Genomic DNA, 20798 nt, shown 5'->3' with positions numbered 1-20798 from the left:
TGCCTTGAATAAATATTAAGATCTGGTTGCTTATGTCCCAGTAGACTGCACTGAGAGTGCTAATGGTGGGTGGTTAGCTCACGTGGAAGGAATGGCATAATTTAGTTCATTTTCAGGTGGCTCACTGTCTGGGAAGCAGGTTGATGTCATGGTCCCTACCTTGGGGTCCCAGTGTCAATCTCAGGCAGATGTAGATGGTGTATTGGCCGTCCCCCTTGAAGGGGATCCCTCAGCACTTACTTCTACACTGTCCTGGGATGAGGATGTGGTTATCCTATCATCTTCAGTGTCTGAGGTTGAGTCACCTGCAGCTTCTCCTGTTCCCCAACCACACAGAGCCATGCGACTGCAGAATAGCTACAGGCCTTTTAAAGGCTGCTCACAGCTCTTCCAAGGGGATAGAACCCAAGATGACTCTGGGCTCTGGTTGAGACAACAACTTCCCTAACTCAGCAGGCTCAGTGGGGACTGGACTGGACTGGGCAAACTTCCTCTGTGGGCTGCAAACTGGACAAGAACAGGATAGTTCAGATGAAATATAACATGGATGCTCTCAGTCCCCATTTATCAGCACCATTCTGACTGCTACTGAGTTCCTAGCCACTAACAGATACTTGGGACAATGCAGAGTTAGGAACATGTAAGAATATTGTACATGGACAATAAAAGCACACCTAAAAGATTTAATAAACATTTGGACTTTAACCAACAAAAGCTTCAACAAAACACATGAGAACCACTGTATACCTTTTCTCCCTTGATTCCAGATGATCCTTTGGCTCCCTATCAAAATCCAAAAACAGAAAAATGGCAAAAGGTGTTAGATGCATTGCTAAGAGCGATGCTAAGGTGGCAGGAGAGAAAAGAATGTGGCAACATATTTCAAATATAAAAAAGGCAGTATAAAAGAGACGGGGCGAGAGAATCGGCCATCATATCCTCTGAGGATAGGCAGGAAGATGTTAGCAAGTAATGGGCAGATTTTGTTAAGCGTTAGTAACCATTGAACTAGTTGCTTGGGTATGTTATAGACTGAGTTCTGTTTTGGGGGTTTTAAAGAAAAGGTTGCCCGGTTTTGTTGGTACTGGGTATCCTCCCCAGGGTATTGCACTACATTAGGAATAACCACTCTAAAAATAAACTCATTTCAATACATCACACTTTACAAGGTCTATTTTTCACCTATCCAGGACTTGCCTCAGGTTCTTTTGTCACTATCTAGCCTGTCCACATATTTTCACCTAGGATTGTGTTGCTTCATGAATATCTACATATCTACATAGCCTATTGTCCCTCCAGTCACACACACACACACGTTCAATCGTTCACCCTAGGAGGTTGCCTCCCTAGGGAAACAGGTACCCCATTTTAGGAAATCAGATGGTGCATGGTTACTCTTCCAGCACCCAAGTCACATTCATTGGGCAGGGGTCCCTCCTTGCAGTGGTAGCTTGATCAAGCATTTCATTTTACATAGTACGTACATCTTCTCCAGGATCTCCAGGATCTCCTTGATTCCCAGGTTCACCCTAGCATGGAGAAAGGAAAGTTATCTAGACTGAAAATGAGCCAAGGCTTCAAGGGCTTCCATGAAGTCCTCAGCTTCCAGAGAGAGAGAGAGAGAGAGACAGACAGAAAGACACAGACTCAGAGAGAGTGCACCAAGGCACCTTCCTGGAAATCTGTTTCTCACCTTTTCTCCTCGAGGGCCTGGAATGCCTCGATCACCTTTGGGACCCTATAAAGTAGAAAGATCAGCATTGATACCTGGCTTGGGAAACAAGAGTCTGAGAAACAGAAATGGAAAAAAAAGTAATAAGAAAGGCCAACGCACCGGTTTTCCAAAAATTTCCCCATCAAAGTCACCTGGTGAACCCTAAAACAGATAATGTAGATTATCAGTACTGCTGAAGCTTCCCTTCAAATCCAGTCAACCTTTCCACCGCACCCTCAAAAGTTGGTATTCTCTTCTCCCCACACTTCCAGAAAGTAAGTGCCAGGCACATTTGTTTTATCTGACTGAATTTAGTTCCCTCTTTAGATTCCATGAAGACTATAGAACACAGAGAGAGTATGCTCCTTTTTCAGTCTTGCTGGAAAAAATTTGAAACAGAAGAGCCATAGCTCACGGCGCTAGTGAACAGGCAGCACAGTTCTGACAAGTTATGGCATCCGAGTTCCATGATACAGTTTGAAAGCTCTATATGAGGTCACCACTATGCAGAAGCTCAGCAGGTCTGGGTCAGTGGCTGGATGGGCCACCACCTGCAAACCAGACAAACATGACCTTGGATTGCATGACAGAAGTATGGTTAGCTAGAAGTGGAAGAAAATATAAAATAAATAAATTAGCACTGATCTGCACCCACTGCAGACACCACCACTTTTCAAGGGGTAATATTTGTATGGCAAGCAGATTTCGAGTCATAATCCTGAAACTGCTTCTACAATCCTCACTGAGCTGCCAAAGGACCCAGGTCTGCTGTATTTCTGTCAACTTGTGCCGCCAGAATGCATCATACTGTTGTTCAGTACACTGTACTAGGCGGGCCCAAGACATTTTGGCATCAGAGGTGACACCCAAATTGGTGCCCCTCACTTTGTTCTCTGTACTGTTTTCCTGTTTTTAGCTTACCTTCTCGCCTTTTGCTCCAGGAGGCCCCACAACACTCTATAGACAGTCAGGGAGAAAGAGAGATGGATGCTTAAAGGCAAAGTGAGACAATTACCTTTATTGGTAATTTTAATTTAACGTTCTTGCTGTTTTGTAAGCCGCTTTGAGGTTTTACTAGAATTGAACGGCATATTGGATTTCATTAAATAAAATAAAACAAAACAGAGACAATGTTCACTGTAAAAAAAATTATAATTGTCTTTGTTTTTGTTTTTGTTTTTTAGTTTTCCAGTTACCTTGAGTGCTTCCAAGTGCAGTGGTAAAAATATTTTAAACAAATAACCATTAGAAACAATGTATATTCGGAAAATTCAGCCAGTATTTACTAGAACAAAAATATTTAGTAGAACAAATGTGAGAAAGATAAAGCATACGCTCCAGGAAAAAAAAAGAAGATTGTTACTCACTTGTCCTGGGAGTCCAGCATCCCCGGGTTCTCCTTTGGGTCCAGCAGGTCCTGCTGGTCCTGGGACACCCTGAAAAGCAGTTAATAACATGTAAGACTTTAGGTAGGCTCCCTTGCCCCACAATGACAATGCAACTCTATGCATATCTACTTGGAAGCAAGTCTCATTCTGTTAAATGTTTCTTACTGCCCTGGGCTGTGCAATCAGGATTACGGCTAGCGATTCTCAAATGCTTGGGAGCAGTTGCTTCTTTGAAGAGGAGGACTTCACATAAAAGGTGACCTCTTTGACCATAAAGTATGACTACTGTAATTCATTTTCAAACCACTGCCCTATGTCTTGAATTCAGCTTCAAAAATGGCTAACTTGACCCTATCAAAAAATGTGATCTGAACCATTACAGGAAATACTTTACTGCTCTCTAACTTGCAAGCTGAATCCTTGCGCTTCATACAAAACGATAGTTAGGTGGCTTAGAAGATTTTTTAAAAGCCTCTGGTCTGCATATGATGCCACAGAGGTATTAAGAATGCAAAGTTGATGAATCAAGTCCGTCTTCTGTAACCAAACCTTGGTTGCACAGGCAAGGGGAGATCATGTAAGTTGAGTCTTGGTGTCTTGCCCAGTCTTGAAAAGAATCACAGTTTAGACAGGAAGCTTACAACCTCACACTGCAGGCCATACCATTTTCCCAGGCAGTCCAGGTTCCCCGTCTTTCCCTGGCACTCCATCCCTTCCTGGCACACCTAGCTTCCCAGGTTCACCCTAAGACATGGAGAGAAAACAGATGGAATTAGTGCCTGCACTTGTCTGTACACAGGGGACAAGAGAGGCAATATATTTTGCAACGAAATCATTCCATATTGTTTTGGACAAAGAGGTTTGCTCAGAAGGCACGGTGGCCAGGGAACCAGTTGCATATTGGGTGTGTTCGGATAAGTGGGCAACGAGAATGAATCCCACCACACAGGAAGAGGAGAATTGGTTAGTGAAGCTGCTCTTTGTTACAAAGACAAACACAAGGGCATTAGGCCCAAAATGTACCAATGGGGGTTCAACTCAAGCAGGCACCAAAGCCTGAATCACTGAAGAATGACCACTGGTTGCATAAAGTGGCATGGCGTGTGGAGGAGTCTGTTGGCATATGGTGCAAAGCAAGCTTACCACTTGTCCTGGCAACCCTGGAGGGCCCTGTTGACCCTGAAAATAAACGCAAACAAGAAGCATCAATAAACATGAAGGAGGAGACATGAACTTCCCAACCTAATTCTCCAATAGCTCTGAAGCTAGGGAAACATATTGGTCACGTACTGCAGGTCCCGGTGGTCCTACTGATCCTGGGAGTCCAACATTCCCCTGGAGACCTGGTAAACCCTGCAATGAAGAGATGAGAAAGCTCTTATCAAACTTACACTCAGCCGGACCAATGGTACTGAATTCCCAACTAACAGGGCTTTTCAAGAAACACTGAGATATCAACAGTCAGAAAGGAAAGGTCAAACTCATGAGAACCACTTAGGCAATGGGCGAAGGCACTGAAATGACATCTATTAGGCTAGGAGACTAGGAACCAGCAGGAAAGCTGGGCTGGGGAGGGAAGGCTAGAGGTACTTACTCGGATGCTGGAGCCAGGCTCTCCTGCATCACCCTGTAAACAAAAAGAATAAAACGCAACAACTCACTATTATGAACCTGTGTCTGTCAGATACGCAAGTTTTAATTGCTTCATTTTCTGCAAAGAAGAATGTGGGCTAACCACCTGGCATAATAGGGTTCCAATGCCATTTTCTTTTTAGAAAACAGAGTTCTCCATGGGAATTCAGAGATGTGTTTGTGGTGTTCCCTGCAGGCAATGGTGAAGGCTGGGAGTGTAAGCCTCCAGCTGTCACTGGTTTGGGTAGAAAGTAGTTCTAAAAGCTCTATCATTCTTTGGCTTCTCGGTGATCAAATCAGATACATACCTTTATTCCAGGTGGACCTTGAGCGCCCGGAGGGCCAATAGGACCCTGAAAAGAAAAAAGGCAATTATTTTCAGTAACCAAAGCACAACAAGGTTGATACTGAATGAAGGAAGCAACTATTGCCAGAAATCTCATCATATTCTGTCTCTGATAAAGTCAGAGGTGCTGTCTCCTGTCAGAACTTAGCCTACTAGATAATGGAACAATCCAGACTGCACACACTACATATCCTTACCCCAAACACTGAAGACCCTTATTTTTCTATGCATGGTTGGCTAAGCGGATTTTAGGATGCAATAACATCTCATGGAAAAAAGCCAGTTTTACTTACAGGAGGGCCTGGTGGTCCAGTATCTCCCTGGTTACCCTGAAATGAATGAAGAAACATCATCAGTACTGCAAATGGAGCTCTGAAACCAAAGCTCAGTATATGAACTTCTCTTCCTGGAGAGCTCTCCACTTTGGGACAGTTCAGAGATATTTTCACCACTGAATTTCCAAAATGCAATCAAGCTTCTTCATGCTCGCAGACACTTAGGGAAAGGATTGTGTGAACTGGCAGGACACAGTACATTTCCCAGTGATTCTCCACAAACCACACCTGTACTTTTTTGGGTGTTGCAATGACTGCGTAAGTTCCTGTGAAGCATACTTGTATACTTGCACACCTCCAGTTCACAAAATAAATTTCTTTGTAATCATCACATCTCTCAAATGGTTCACAGGGAGAGGAAAAACAACCTCTAAATTACTGGGGTGAGGGAGGAAAGCCTGAGGCAGAGAGATGGTCGTTTGGTCTACTGCAGAGATCTTTAGCCCCTGCCTGGGGGGTCTGACCTGACCCTCCAAGCACTTTTGATGCCACCTGTAAGGTCCCACTTATTTTAGTAGTGGCAGCAAAAAAAGGGGGAGGGACGACAAATAAAGTCAACACAGCTCAGCACCTGGAAGCAGAAGCAAATGACTCCTTCACTTGTCACCAGATGAATCATTTGATGAACAGGGAGTGGGTGATAACCCTCCTTCCTCAGCTTATATGCACAGGTCACCTGAGAAGAGCTGTGAGTCCTTTGAGTGGCCACACCCACCACTGATACACAGATGCTAAAGGGTTGGCTAAGGGTGAATATGGTCCTCAGGCCAAAAAAAACATGGTTAGCCACTCCTGGTCTACAATCACCCAGTGACCTCACAGTTTAATTGCTATTAGAGCTGTGGACTCTCCCCCATGCATTTACTCCAACAACATCAACAATGGTTTACAAATATTAACTGCAAGCTTCATTATCTTGAACCCCCATTCAACAGGTACAGAGATAGGTTAAAGTGGCTTCATTTCTTCTGGACCCAGGCCTCTGCTTTGACCGCTCTGCCAACGACTTCCCCCTGCCCCAACCTTCTCCCCTACAAAGCTTATAGTGCAATGTGAAGACGAAAACACTCCACAGACAACTGTTAGCAAGAGGCATATTGCTACATGCAAGGTGAGGGGCAAGTGAAATACAGCAAGCAGGTGGGAGAAGCAAAGGGAGCACCTACCGGTCTGCCCAGAACTCCGGGGAAGCCTGGCAAGCCCTGCAAAGATCCAATTCAAATATCCAGAGAGTTAGCAAGACCCAGAGCAATCCCTCAAGCAAGCCTTGCTTGGCCCTTGCCTTATCTCACAACACAATGCCAAGGCAGAGCTGCTCCTACCGCACTAGAGACAGACAGACAGAGAGAGAAGAGAGAGACAGCGAACAAGCGGAGGAAGCCAACCACAGCCAATGACTCAGGTCAGCTGAGGCCTACCAAGAAAGGTTACTTACAGCTGGGCCGGAGGGCCCTCTAACACCCTGCAGGCCCTGGATGGGAGGGAATGACACAGAAAACAGACACACATGAACCAGCAATATAAAGCACTCCAACAAAGGGGACAGGCTGTCCTCTGAATGGCCTGGAAACATACCTTGGAAGTCGAACAGAATCCGTTCTGGAAGTCCGTTCGACTTCAAAAGCATTTGAGGACCAAGGCTCCTGCAGCCAATCAAAAGCTGTGTCAGACTTTTGGGTTCCAAAGAACGTTCGCAAACTGGAACACTCACTTCCAGGTTTGTGGCGTTCAGGAGCCAAAACGTTCAAATTGCAAGGCGTTTGGGTTCCAAAGTATGACTGTAATATTTTTTTTGGGGGGGGGGGGAGATTTGAGGCTGCTATCCTGTTTCCTCTTGGCTGTCTGAAGTGCTGAGTTCTGTCCCAAAAGGGAGCTCCCCTGCACAAAGGAGCTCTACTGAGGCAGATTTAAGGCTATGGCCTATGTGAACACCACACAGACCATTCCACTTGGGCTCCTTAGGCCTTAAGAAAGTGAGGACATGACATCACAGACAGTGTACGGAAGCTTCCAGTCATTTGTCTGGATGCTTGAATGCTTCTGAACATTCTTATGGAGCAGGGCTGCTCCACTCAGTAGAAGAACCGGGCTGAACTGTTGAACAACCCTCACTGCAGGTTTTGGAGAATAGGAAGCTCCTTCAGTTGAGTCCTCTTCAGTAGGATGATGGCCTGCAAGGGACAGCATCGATAGAAGGTGGATTCCTGCAGAAACCCACTGTGTTCTCAAGACAACAGGGTGGGGTGGGGAGTGTCCTAGAAATGGTTTGTTACATCAGCGTAGAACACTCAACACAAAAGGCAAAGCACGTTATTACTGTGGGGAAGGAAGGAGGCACACAGCAAAACAGAGATGGATGCCAACCAGGTGTGAAAGGAAAATGTATTATGAAGAGAATCCTCTATCCCCACGATATCTCTTCTCCTTGAATCTCACCCTTGCTTTCTGCTGCTGGTAAAGCACTGTCTGCCCCACAAGCAGAAGGATCACCCCCTGCCCATCACCACTCAGGGCTCCTAGTGCCTCAGGGATTCTACCCAGACTCCATGGGTCAGAGTGAGGGGCCTCACAAGTGCCCAGCCTAGCAGACACTACTATTATCAATATGTAAAGGGGAAAATAAGAGCAACTTATAAATTTTGAAAAACTGAAGAAAAAATCTCTTTGGAGATCTGGTACAATTATGTCTGGACTATGACGCTAGCACAGATGTTAAGAAAGTGGAGAAGAGGTAGCATGAAGTACTTCTACAATGGATGACTTTGTGGAACAAGGCTGCTACTGCAGCTTCATAGCTTGTAGTAACCAACAATCTGGTCAGATAAAACCACCAGCTACACAGACAACCTCTGGAATAACATATTCAGATGGACAAGTTCCGCAAAACAAGTTCTGCAAAATATGCAGAATATGAAACAAACCTCAAACACAAAGCATTCAGAAAGTAACAGTGTGTGCTTCTGTATGTAATTGTATTGCTTCTTATAAAAAGAAATAACAAGTTGAATAATATAATATAATATAATATAATATAATATAATATAATATAATAAATATAAAAATATTGTCTCTCTGCCAGGGTGTCCCAAAAGTAGGTATACTGCTTTAGAATCCACTTTCTTTGTTCTTGACTCAAATTCGCTGTCATCATTTCACAGTATCAGTAAAGAAAAATAATCCTTTTATCTGACTCCACTATACTTTCCAACTGCCAGCCTGAAATTTAACTGCCACTTTGTTGTGTGTTAGTTATGTGTACCCATATAATCCGTTGTGATGAATTTCACTGATTCAACTGTAAACTTTTAGGCCACCCTGTACTATACAGATTTATGTGTGGCAGATGGAAAGCCTTGAAGCAAGACTTATGTTCCTGGAATGCCAGTTTAGCAACTGTTTTCAGAAGGCTATGGAGAGAAAGCCTAGGCTGGACCTGGGGAATACGACTTGTGGATTTCAATAAGCCCACCCTCCACCTTTCCTCCTAGAATTTGATCTCTGAATCTTTCTCTTTGCTCTCTCTTTCCCACCTTCTGTCCTACTCGCCAAATCACACACATTTCCCACCCCAATACTGAGGCTTCCTCCCCCCACTTTTACTTACTGCTTTCCCTTCTGGGCCAGGGAGGCCTCTTTCTCCTGGAAGGCCCTAGAGCAAAATAAAATTCAAGGTCATTGAGAGAAAACAGAAGGGCAACAAGGCATCAAAGACGACCTCTGCAGCCACAGCGTAATACAGCAACAAATGCAGGTGGGCATGGAATATGTCCCCAAACCCCACTGCTCCCCAAAGAAGGTGTTGTTTATTATTAGAAGAAGCAGTGGCAGCTGTGATTTCAGAACTATGTTCCCCCTGCCACCATTTCCAACAGTGGTCCATCACCAATACTTACTGGAGCGCCATCCCTGCCTCTCTCGCCGGCTTCACCTCTCTCCCCTTTCTGCCCAGTTTCACCCTGCAATTCAAAAATGTTGTTTGATGTCACAAAGGCAAGTAGGCGGGCCCTTTGTTCCAACGTTCCATCCCAAGGGCCAATCCATATCCAGCTCTCCTTGACTGCCCACTATGATGCGTTTGTCTGCATTGCTTCCCCAGGAGACCAGGATGGGACTTGGGCTCAGTTCAACCGAGGACACGGATGGAGGCCGCCAATGTTTTGGGACAGCCCTGGCTCACCACCACCCCCAAGAAACAGTGAGACGTGTGGGGAATGCACACATCAAGAGCAAACCTGAAAAAAGTAAGCATGTGAAGTCCTACAGGAATCATTTATTTTGATATTATTTAGTACATTCATGTCCCACCTTTCTTCCAGGCCCTTGAACTAGAACTTTATGCTATCCTGGCATAAAGGAAGTTTAAGACCATGAACCCAGAGAGAGTCAAGACCGTAACCCTTGAGGAATGGAGTGCCAGCAGTCATTATCCATGGTTTCTACCCCAATTCTGGGAGTTGAGTAGGATCCTTTGGTATTGGAAGGGGATTGGGGGGGGAGAGAATAACCATGGGAATAAGCAAGCCAAGCTCCCAAAGCTGAGTTCTGAAGGAAAGCATGGCGAGGCCAGGAAATTCCTGCTTTGGTGAGCAGGGATATCCCACTCTTAGTCATAGCTGTTGTTGCACCCCTGCTTGGGTGGAGGGCAAGTAACCCTCCCTTTTGGCTCAGCACTGCTGAGTTCTCCATGAAAGGGATAGAGAAAAAGAAGAATTTTCAAAGCAAGATAAAAGCCAAACATTCGGCAGGAAAGAAAAGGTCCCCCTCTTGGCAAGCGAAGGCACAGAGCAGGCACAGGGGAAGCCGGAGAGATGCAGGGGCGGGAGACTTACTATACTCAGACCTTATCGCCTCTAGAGCCTTTCTCGCCATCTTCTCCTGGCTCTCCCTGTACAAGCGGAAGGAAAAAGGGAATTGTTTGCTGCAAGCCTCAAAGAAGTGAGTTCTAGTCCATGGATGGGGACTCTGTGGCCCTCTGGGGTACTGCTGGGGTACAGCCCTCATCAACCCAGTCACTGGCTATGGCAGAAGGGATTTGGGAATCCATCATATGGAGGGTCATGGATGCTTCATTCCTGGTCTAGTTATTTTTCGTCACCCATAATGCCCAAGTAGTAACAAATGCCATCATGTGAAGCTCAACAATGATGCCTGCATTGCTACCTTGCTCCTCCCAAGATTGTGTCTATCACATGGTTCATGCCTTTGTTGTTGTTTTTATTTTTCATATTACTAAGGCTGTAATTTACTAGGCAAAGATTTAAGACAGCAATCCTATGCACACTTATTTGGAAACAAGTCTCAGTGAACTCAAAAGGACTTACTTTTGAGCAGACCTATGCTGGATTGTGATGCAAACTAACTAATATTTAAGTTAATCTTTTAGCAAATGTTAACAGATGAGTATTAAAAGGGAAGAAGAAAGAACATATTGAAGATTTCTAATATAGCCTTTTTATGTTGTCTCATCACATTCTTCATTATCTCAAAATGGCAGATAAATTGAGGGTTTGGGACTCAGCAATTCTGTTTATATTTAACTGGTTAACCCCCCCCCCCGATGCCCCACTAAAGGTCTTCAAAGTGAGGAGAGTTTACAATACTGCAGTCTCAGATTCTGTTGTGGGTTGAAAGGCTTCCTGATTTGGGGAGCTAAATGCCAGTTCTGTTATCATTCATGGTCAGAAAAATACAGGACTCAGAACTGAAATTATTAAAACCACTAGAAGAGTGGAGCATAGCCCTATTCCGGGGAGGGGGGAAAACTTCCCTAAAGCTGCTATGTGCATAGGTAGGGAAGTCTCCATTGGCTGAGAAAAGACTGGCATGGAAATGACACTAACCTTGCTTCCCTTGGGTCCTGCAGCCCCACGCTCTCCTGGAAGCCCTGGGAGGCCCCCTTCCACTCCATCCACCTGGAAAAGTAAGAATTGCACATGGGGTTTCTCCTCCTGCACAGAAACAAGACCCTGCACACGCTAACATTCCTTCATGTTTTGTCTGTATTCCGACAGAATGTCACATACTGTTCTCCGCTACATGCGAAGAACATTTCTGTGGATATTCCAATACTTGGATAACCTCTCAAGAACTAACCGCTAATAGAGCTGTAGGAATTGCTTGACTTAATCAGGGTACCTGTGTCTGTTCCACATGCAGTTTAGGATCCATCTTTTCCTGGGTATAAAACTGTAGAGTTGGAAGGGACACTGAGAATCATCTAGTCCAACCCCCTGCAATGCAGGAATATGCAGCTGTCCCTAACAGGGATCGAACCTGCAACCTTGGCATTATCAGCACCATGCTGTAACCAACTGAGCTATCCAAGCTATCCCTCATGCTTGATTAAATCTGTTGATTTTTCTAGGCTATGAGAGCCAGTGTGGTGTAGTGGTTAAGAGCGGTAGTCTCGTAATCTGGGGAACCGGGTCCGCGTCTCCGCTCCTCCACATGCAGCTGCTGGGTGACCTTGGGCCAGTCACACTTCTTTGAAGTCTCTCAGCCCCACTCACCTCACAGAGTGTTTGTTGTGGGGGAGGAAGGGAAAGGAGAATGTTAGCCGCTTTGAGACTCCTTAAAGGGAGTGAAAGGCGGGATATCAAATCCAAACTCTTCCTCTTCTTCTAGGCTATGACCCAAATTCAAAAAAGTTCACACAGAATCAAACTTAAGCCCAGGAGCAGAAGTGTGTGTGTGTGTGTGTGTGTGTGTGTGTGTGTGTGTGTGTGTAAGGGGGGTGAGATTGACCTCACATTGATGGGCATTCATAACTTACTCATTGAGCTTTTTCTAGTTAACTAAAGTGGACAGCGAAATTTGAAGACCCTGGACTCAGCTGGAAGACGGGCAATGCTTAACACTATCTTCTGAGGCTTGGTATCAATTTAGAGCAGCATGTGTTAGGGAAAAGCTTTAATTTTTATTCCCATTAGAAATCTAGCTAGTAAGTAGGCAGGGCAAAATAGCAACAGAGGAAGGAGTAAAGGGATGGGATCTGTTTGAGCTTCAAAACACTGAATTGCCAGTCCAAGGAAGCACACAAGGCTGTCTAGGGCAAGGCATTCATGGCCACAGGGTACAATCCACAAGGACTAGAAGCAGAAGAACATGTTTATGTCTCCCCTTTTCTTGGGTTTTCTCACAGGGATTTTTTCACAGAGTTCAAAGAATTCAGGATATAACTCAACACCATTTTACACTGACTTATTATAGGTCTTCCTCGTGTTACATTCAATAAGTGTACCATTTGTGCTCGCAAGAGCTGGGCTGTACAAATCAAACTATGTGCATTCTTTTACAAAAATAAAAAAGTGTACATTCTTTTACAAAAATATATGCGCTTGTGTAGAAACAGCTTATGTGAACAAGCTTAATATGAGTTCAGCATCTAAGGGACGGACACACACACACACACACACACGTCCCCAGATGCTGAGCTCATATTAACCACACACACACATACATATATATGGTTGAAGGAATCACTCACCCTGGGTCCTGGTGGCCCTGGTGGCCCTTGTAAGCCATCTCTGCCCTGGGGACAAGAGAAACACGGTAATGATCAAATACATGGAGGATTTGCCAAAGAAGGGATCCAAGTCTTACTCACCCCCACCCACAATGTGTCACAACAGCATTGTCCAGTAACTCCTAAAGGCATGGGATGAATGAGGAATACAGAGAGATAGGCCCACCACAGGTATATCATTCAGAACTATACTTTACAGGCAAAACATCTGTAACAGGGCCTAGATGCCACTTTTAAAAAAGAAAAATACAGAAAATAAACTTCCTGAAAATGGGATTCAGAACCAAAAAGCAGTATAGGGGAGGGTTCTTAACCGTGTCCTTGTCTGCTTGTCTCTCTGTTTTACTTCCCTCCCCCAAGTGATTTCTCCCTGACCTGAGCAGAGTTCCAAACTTGGGTTGAGGTGTTGGCTTTTAATCTTCCAGTTTAAATATTTTAGTGTTATTTACATGTGCTTAGGGCTTGGTTTATGATTGTACATCACTTTTGAGACTTCTTACTAGAAAAGTAACTCATGAATATTTTAAACAAGCGAAAAAAATAAACATGAGTTTAGAATTCTCTGGTGGAGAAAAGCCACATGAGGGTGATTTGGAGCAGAAAAAACAGCAAGCACAAAAAGTGGTACACATCCGCTTCCCTCCCTCCGATGCTTATCTGCAGAATTGTGGGTTTTCCTTATCCCACATGTATTTCATTATTCAAGAACTGTCTACTTTCTCTACTTTGTTTTCAAGTAAGGCAGCCCTCAGTGCCTGCTCCAGACTGGACTGACACCAATTACCCTGAGGCAAATATCTTGTCTCAGAAGGATTTATATCCTCAAAACCAGTATATAATCTTTGTCCTGAAGCTGCATTTGTAAATGCACACTGTTCTCAGAGATAGATGCAGAGAGACAGATTGGCAATCACTCTGAAGTCTAATAAATTAAACTTTTCAGTGGCTACTAGTCATGGAGGCTATATATTATTCAGAGGTCGAGTGCTTCAGAATATCATCTGCTAGGAGGCCAACAGCAGGAGAGAGCTATTGTGCTCATGCCCTGCTTGTGGGCTTCCGATGGGCATCCGGTTGGCAACTGTGGGAACAGAATACTGGACTAGATGGGCCTTTGGTATGATCCAGTATAGCTCTTCCTATGCTCTTGCCTATACACAGAATTATAACAACCAGACCCCAACAGCAAGAGAAGTATATAGTTGTATTCATACTGAAACCAGTCTACAAGTGCCCTGTCTGGTTGACAGTTTTCCTGAATACTTTTTCTCCTTAAACTCCAAGAAAGGAGTTTCTCCACTTTAGCCAAAGCAGCAATGTTTATTCCCTTCTCAAGACCACATGATAGACCCCTTTCACAAATTTCTCCTTAAGCTTTCGGACTGGGTCCACAGCTTCGTTTGATTGTTGCTGTCTATTTGCTTCTGAAACCTCTTCAAACCCCAAGCATATTTCCCTTAAACTTTCTGTATGCCTCTGAAATGTGGTATATAGTTTCAGCTTCAGTTTATACAGGATGTGCATATCAAACATGCACTCCAGTCTTCTAGAGATTTGTTCCACTGCCTCCTTTTCATTTTCTGGCCAACAAGGCACTCCCACCTTTGCTGTTTCTCCCAAATGAACCAATTAAGACCTGTATTTTCTTGTGCAATTAAAGCAATCTAAACATACCCTTCCTATCCCCACCCCCATGCAAATTTAGGTAACCAGGAGCATCCAAGATCAGTGGAGCTTGCATCCATGATAGTTGGACATGACCTTACCCTTTCTCCTCCAAGGTAGATTCATGTTGTCTCTTAAGAATAAAAGTTGGTTACAGTTTGTGGTTTGTCTGGGGTGAGTCTGGGTTCAGATGATATGTGAAGCTAAACTCAGTGCAACGTAAGTGCAGCAGTACGAGAACCAGAGGAGAAGCAAAGTGGCTGTGATCTGATTTCTGGGAACCCATATATACATGCATTTATGCTAAGTCATGGTTTGCCTTAGTATTATGTGTGAACCAGATAATAGGTTGGATCCCAATTAGTTGTACAGTACTTTAGTCCCACTGTAATCAGTGGAGCATTAGTCATGCTGTACATAAATACAACTGATCTCAACGGGAGTAAAGTGTGACCAACTTAAGTCTAGAGCCAACCCAACCCAATGTTTATCTTGACAAAATTGTAACATGGGGGGGGGGGAACCAATTAGTCACAAAACATCCAGGTACACACACAGCTAATGATCATATAACATAACCTCACATCTCACTTAAGAGAATGCAACTGCCAATATCAAAAGAAGTTAATTTTCCAGAATTCACTTTACACTACAAGTCATATATTTTTAGCGTGAACAAATAGTTGGCAAATTCCTTCTTCTATGAATACCCCAGCATGGATAATTTTAAAGATGATTTATCTAGCACCTGTCCTAAGATGGATAGCTTTGGACTCAAAGTATAATAAAAAAACCCCCCACTCACCGGCTCTCCCTGTCCACCCTTCTCACCCCGATCACCCTGGAAAAAGAAAATGATGAGTTTTAGAAAGAACCACAAAACTGTTTCAGGAAAAGAAGTACTAATGAGCTATCCAGGAAATGTGAAAGCATAGTTTTATTGCTGCTGTGCCATGAGTCTATTATGTATATTGTTAACACATGGCTTTATTTTGGTTTAACTGTGTAACTTTTCATTGTTTTAAATAAACAAATAATCTGATGTTTCCCTCAGATAATCCCACTTCGGAGAACCTCCCTTGCTCTGCCTCTATCCAACTCATGCAATGACTATGAGGAAGTCATGAATTCGGAAAATGTGGTCACTGGAGGGGTAGGCCAAGGTTTCTTGGGGGCTTTTGAGCTCCTCATCACATTAGGTGCCTTCCCAGTTAATGGTGTCCCTTTCTGTTCCCACCTTTTAATATGCTCACCTTTTCTCCAGGCCTCCCAGCCTCTCCAAGTTCTCCTGCCCGGCCTGGCACCCCTGGTATTCCAGGTTTCCCAGGCTCCCCTGGCTGGCCAGATGGTCCTTCTGGCCCCCGCTCTCCAATGGCACGCCCTGTTGGGCCTTGCGGGCCTTGGTCTCCTTTGTCTCCCTTTTGGCCTCTTTCTCCAGGGAAGCCTATGAGCCCCTGCAAAAAAAATATACAGAGCATCATCTAGCAGGCCTCAGATCAGCTTTCTCTACAACAGGAAGCTCAGAGATTTCTATGAGCAAAGCACCTCTGCAAATGCTTTTCATCATGGAGACTGGTAATTCCAACAGGATGGATCTCTCCACAAGGAGCTTTGAACCAGGTCACAGCAGCTACAGCTGCTATTAACCTCCCATGCCAGATAATCAGATTCTTTACATTAACATTGAATTTTGGGTACTTCTAGCTCCACTATATCCTTCAGTTCCAAAAGGGCATTCCTGATAGTGGCGCCACCACTGCAGAATACTTCCCTCCCCTGAAGCTAGCACCAATAGTGAACAACTTTTGGCACCAAGTGAAATTTTTTTTTGCTCCATCAGACCTTTGCATGAACATCAGAGCACGATAGCTAGGGAATTGTAAACCTCACCTCTCTGCCTGCTGGCCCTCTCTCTCCTGGATCCCCTCTGTCACCCTTCATGCCTTTCAAGCGGACAGGGGCAGGCAAGAATTGATCAGAACTCCCTTCAAAGGCACCAGTGATCTCCCGCAGTAAGGAAATCTGTAAAGGAAGGAGGGAGAGTTGAGTTTGTCTGCTAAGGAAATGAAAAGAGGCAGAATTGGTCCACCACACTGTGCACAAACCTTTAAGCACAAACCTCAACAGCATGATCTCCACACACACCCTATTTCCAGACCATCCCTTCCTCCATCTGGAGCAAAAGGCAGACTTAATATATGCCCTGCCCTGTGTGCCGGACCAATGATAACTTGAGAGAGCCCTATGGTCATCATGGAAGGCATGAAGTTGAAACACCGGAGGCAACTTCAGCATGGATGCTAAAAGCACCCAGAAATAACATTCTGTGCAGCAGAGTAGAAGGTACACCAGCATTAATTCTAGTTTACTTCCTCCTTAGGCCAACACCAGGTGCAGGCCCTCCTAGAGGAATTCCTTGGTGATGGAGATCAAAGGACAGTGGACCGCAGCAACTCCCCCCACCATCCCTGCAGTCTGTGCTGATGCTGTACCAAGTACAGTGGTACCTTGGGTTACATACGCTTCGGGTTACATACGCTTCAGGTTACACACTCTGCTAACCCAGAAATAGTGATTCAGATTAAGAACTTTGCTTCAGGATAAGAACAGAAATCGTGCTCTGGCGGCGCGGTGGCAGCAGGAGGCCCCATTAGCTAAAGTGGTGCTTCAGGTTAAGAAAAGTTTCAGGTTAAGAACGGACCTCTGGAATGAACTAAGTACTTAACCTGAGGTACCACTGTACCTGGGCAGGTACCCCTGGATCAGAAACCTTAAGGTATACTGTAAGATGCACCCAAGAACTTTCATTTGTTTAGAACCTTAAAAAAGCCTATTAGATCAGACCAACTGCCCATCTGGTCCAGCAACCGGTTTTCACAGTGGCTGACCAGATGCCTTTGGGAAACCAGCAGCAAGCAGGATTCAAGGACAACAGCACTTTCTCCTCCTGTGGTTTCCAGCACCTGGTCTTCAGAAGCACTGCTGCATCCAACTGCAGAGCATATCCATTATGGCTAGTAGCCCCCTCCTCCATGAATTAGTCTAATCCTCTTTTAAAACCATCCAAGTTGGTGACCATCACTGCCTAAGTGAACCCTAAGTGAGAGGGTCCTTAAGGTACCATGGTGCTAATTCTTTAAGGGTTTTAAAGCTTAATTCTAGCACTTTGGACAGAGCCTAGAAACGTTTCCCTTCATCTGCCTAGTTATTCACCAGAAAGAATCAGGTCCCACGATGGATGTACACTGGAAAGCATAACCTGGGAGGCAAAATGGCAGATGAGGCTGCCAACTCATACCTTAATTCCACTCGCTTCTAAGGCACGTTCAACATTCTAGACAAAAGGAGGAGGAAACCCATTAGCAAAAAAAGTAGGCAGGGGGAGATAAATTACAAACAAATATCAAACTCTCAACTCTTTGCCTTGAGGGTTCTCGCCACCCTCCTGTATTCCTTGTCTTGCTGCTCCCTATGGGTGATTAGCTCTATTGTGACATCACAACAGAGCACAACTGAACCATAAGAAGTCAGAGCAACATCACAGAGCTAGGTGAGTCCATACCTGATATATCCCTCTGATGTCGTGCCTATATATAAGCTGCTCTCCGCAGAAGGGAACTCCCAACTGGAGACACATAAAGGAAGCTATACCAGCAGATGGTTGTCTTAGGGCAGGATTCCCACTGAGACAGTTCTATATTTCACCAGTTTGTTGCTGGACAAGTTCCCTAGCTTCCATTACTAATAATTTTTTACATATGTGAGTTCATTTTCCAAGTAGTGCTCCAGAGAAACACAGCAGAATACTCCAGTTATGGCAATAAGGAGGCACAGTAATGCCATATAACTGAGAAAACAAAAACCATCTCTTATCCATTGTCAGGAACATCCATCAGTCCCCCCTCCGATCCACCAGTGGGAACCCAGACCACAGAGTGCTACAAGTGGAAAGCAGAGGTACTGCAGAAAGGTACCTACAGAGCAAATACTTCCTTCCATGACTCAAGCCACAAGGCATATTTGGGAGAAGGCAAACACCGCCACACCCTCTCCCAGGGTCTATAGTTAATTTAAACAGAGAGCAAATCTGTACATGTGTCATGTCCCCTTACCAGGCCCTCAAGGTGAAAGAGCATGTCTGTTAACTCACCGGTGTTGTTCCAGGTTCACCTCTAAGCCCAGCTTCCCCTGGTCTTCCCTGTAGGTGACGGGGTGCAGGGTGGGGGAGAGAGAAGGAAAACAAAATAAGGCTCATTGTGTACAGCTATAGTACTCAATAGGTGCGCATTGTACACCATGTAACAGCCCCCATCAATGGTCATTAGACTGCATTTCATGTGGGCAGAAGCCTCTGGTGTGTTGTGCATGACAATACCCCATTCATATGCATCGCTGCATGATATGCCAAAGGGCCTCATGTAGCCCATGCAGACTGGGGATGGTCTAGAACCCAAGTGATCTGCCAATAAGATTACAGTAAGTCCTGGTTCCAATGAGCTTTGAGTCCCTTGAAAATCTACTCTTTCTCAAAGTGGGATGCATATATATTATCACCGTTTTACATGACAAAAGGAAAAATGATTGCTGTGGCAGGTGGAACTCACTGCAAACTGCAGCTAATAATAAAACAGGGATTCCACAAGGCTGAGTCAATGACCCCTCTGTAAGGGGCTCCAACACTTGGGGCCACAATGTCATTCTAATTTTCAGGTGCTTTATGGTTTTAAGAGATACCCACCTGATCTCCTTTGGATCCGGGCTCTCCTCTGTCTCCCTGAAACACAATGCACACAAGGAGTTAGTACTGAAGAGAGAAATTCATTTCTGACTAAGGGTGCAGAATATGGTAGATCTCTGGCTCTCCATATAGGGTACTTTGGGTCTAGGGGCCTGGAGTCATGCAACATGGATTGTGGCACACAGGGCAATATATCCTGCTACTGTCAGTAGGGATTCAGATCTGCAGAGAACTCCAGTCCACAGCATGTCTCCTTGTTTATTTTCTGGCCATAAGCTCATCTGATGAGAGTGGCCATAGGAGGATGCCCCATACTTTCAAGGCTGAGTTTTCATATCCCAGAGAGAGTTCAGCTGACACGGAGGCAGGTTTGCAATGTGCTAGCTATATTTTCTTACTCCGTCAAACTGCATGCAAGTTGAAGCAGAAGGCTTTGCTTACCTTTTGTCCTGAAACCCCTGGGAGGCCTGGCATGCTCTGAAAACAGCAAAACAGTGGTGAGCAAAACAGCAACTAAGCAAGGACACTCAACACAAATGAATCCTTAATCACATGGGCTCTGCCGAGACTCCCAGTATAAGGGATACCAGGGTTGGGGGCTGCACACCCATGAGTGTGCAAGCTCACATATGCAAATACAGACAACTTTCCCCATTCTCTCTCTTACACACATTTTACTCTCCAGCCAACAGAGCCAAGACTGCTGTGTGCAGTGACCTTGGCTGTTATCCTGGGGGGCGGGGGGAGCTTCTTCCCCAGCACTTCTAGTGAGCTATTAGGAGTGCAGGGACAGAATTCTTGACTGTATGAAGAACTTAAAAAGACTTCCAACCCCTGTGCTCCTGAAGGACAAAAATCACTATCCAATGGACAGTGGCCTTGACTGAATCAAGTATGCTGGGGTGGGGGAAGTTGAAACCTCTCTCCCAGACCTCCCAATGTCTGACCAGGTAGGCAGTGAGGTGAAGTCCAAGGTTCCCCAGGACTTTGAAGCAGTGGTGCCCATTGGGACTGATAGGGCAGAAGGCAGAGAGACCAACTCTGGATTGCCTTTCACACTAGGTAAAGGTAAAGGTACCCCTGCCCGTACGGGCCAGTCTTGACAGACTCTAGGGTTGTGCGCTCATCTCACTCTACAGGCCGGGAGCCAGCGCTGTCCGCAGACACTTCCGGGTCACGTGGCCAGCGTGACAAGCTGCATCTGGCATGCCAGCGCAGCACACGGAATGCCGTTTACCTTCCCGCTGGTAAGCGGTCCCTATTTATCTACTTGCACCCGGGGGTGCTTTCGAACTGCTAGGTTGGCAGGCGCTGGGACCGAACGACGGGAGCGCACCCCGCCGCGGGGATTAGAACCGCCGACCATGCGATCGGCAAGTCCTAGGCACTGAGGTTTTACCCACAGCGCCACCCTTTCACACTAAACAACACCAATTCTGCTCTCGGTTCAGCATC

At 45.2% G+C, this 20798-nt stretch overlaps 1 protein-coding gene and 1 long non-coding RNA gene across 6 annotated transcripts in view; one reads left to right on the top strand and one right to left on the bottom strand.

Moving 5' to 3' along the window:
• COL7A1 (collagen type VII alpha 1 chain) overlaps nt 1-20798 on the bottom strand; it is a 106255-nt gene that overhangs the window by 19730 nt on the left and 65727 nt on the right. For 4 of the 5 annotated variants that reach the window (XM_081850977.1, XM_081850980.1, XM_081850979.1 and 1 more), the window contains 25 exons: nt 19785-19820; nt 19344-19379; nt 18756-18803; nt 17904-17939; nt 16496-16627; nt 15859-16059; nt 15411-15446; nt 12902-12946; nt 11256-11327; nt 10256-10300; nt 9309-9371; nt 9020-9064; nt 6851-6886; nt 5374-5409; nt 5043-5087; nt 4697-4729; nt 4393-4455; nt 4246-4281; nt 3766-3846; nt 3082-3150; nt 2636-2671; nt 1835-1876; nt 1694-1738; nt 1485-1529; nt 748-783 (listed from right to left, as the gene is read on the bottom strand). In XM_081850977.1, coding sequence (XP_081707103.1) covers nt 748-783; nt 1485-1529; nt 1694-1738; nt 1835-1876; nt 2636-2671; nt 3082-3150; nt 3766-3846; nt 4246-4281; nt 4393-4455; nt 4697-4729; nt 5043-5087; nt 5374-5409; nt 6851-6886; nt 9020-9064; nt 9309-9371; nt 10256-10300; nt 11256-11327; nt 12902-12946; nt 15411-15446; nt 15859-16059; nt 16496-16627; nt 17904-17939; nt 18756-18803; nt 19344-19379; nt 19785-19820 — 1398 coding nt within the window. Of the gene's footprint in view, nt 1-747; nt 784-1484; nt 1530-1693; nt 1739-1834; nt 1877-2635; nt 2672-3081; nt 3151-3765; nt 3847-4245; nt 4282-4392; nt 4456-4696; nt 4730-5042; nt 5088-5373; nt 5410-6581; nt 6618-6850; nt 6887-9019; nt 9065-9308; nt 9372-10255; nt 10301-11255; nt 11328-12901; nt 12947-15410; nt 15447-15858; nt 16060-16495; nt 16628-17903; nt 17940-18755; nt 18804-19343; nt 19380-19784; nt 19821-20798 lie in introns of all 5 variants that reach the window. The other variant, XM_081850978.1, reaches the window with a different exon arrangement.
• LOC309335797 lies at nt 18084-19712 on the top strand. Its single transcript, XR_014153736.1, has 3 exons — nt 18084-18155; nt 18489-18575; nt 19316-19712. It is a non-coding gene; the product is annotated as an uncharacterized lncRNA (long non-coding RNA).

Source organism: Podarcis erhardii (assembly GCF_964252035.2).
Source record: "Podarcis erhardii genome assembly, chromosome: 2".
In the NCBI taxonomy this organism is placed as follows: Eukaryota; Metazoa; Chordata; class Lepidosauria; order Squamata; family Lacertidae; genus Podarcis; species Podarcis erhardii.
This window is presented reverse-complemented; position numbering and strand designations above follow the sequence as displayed.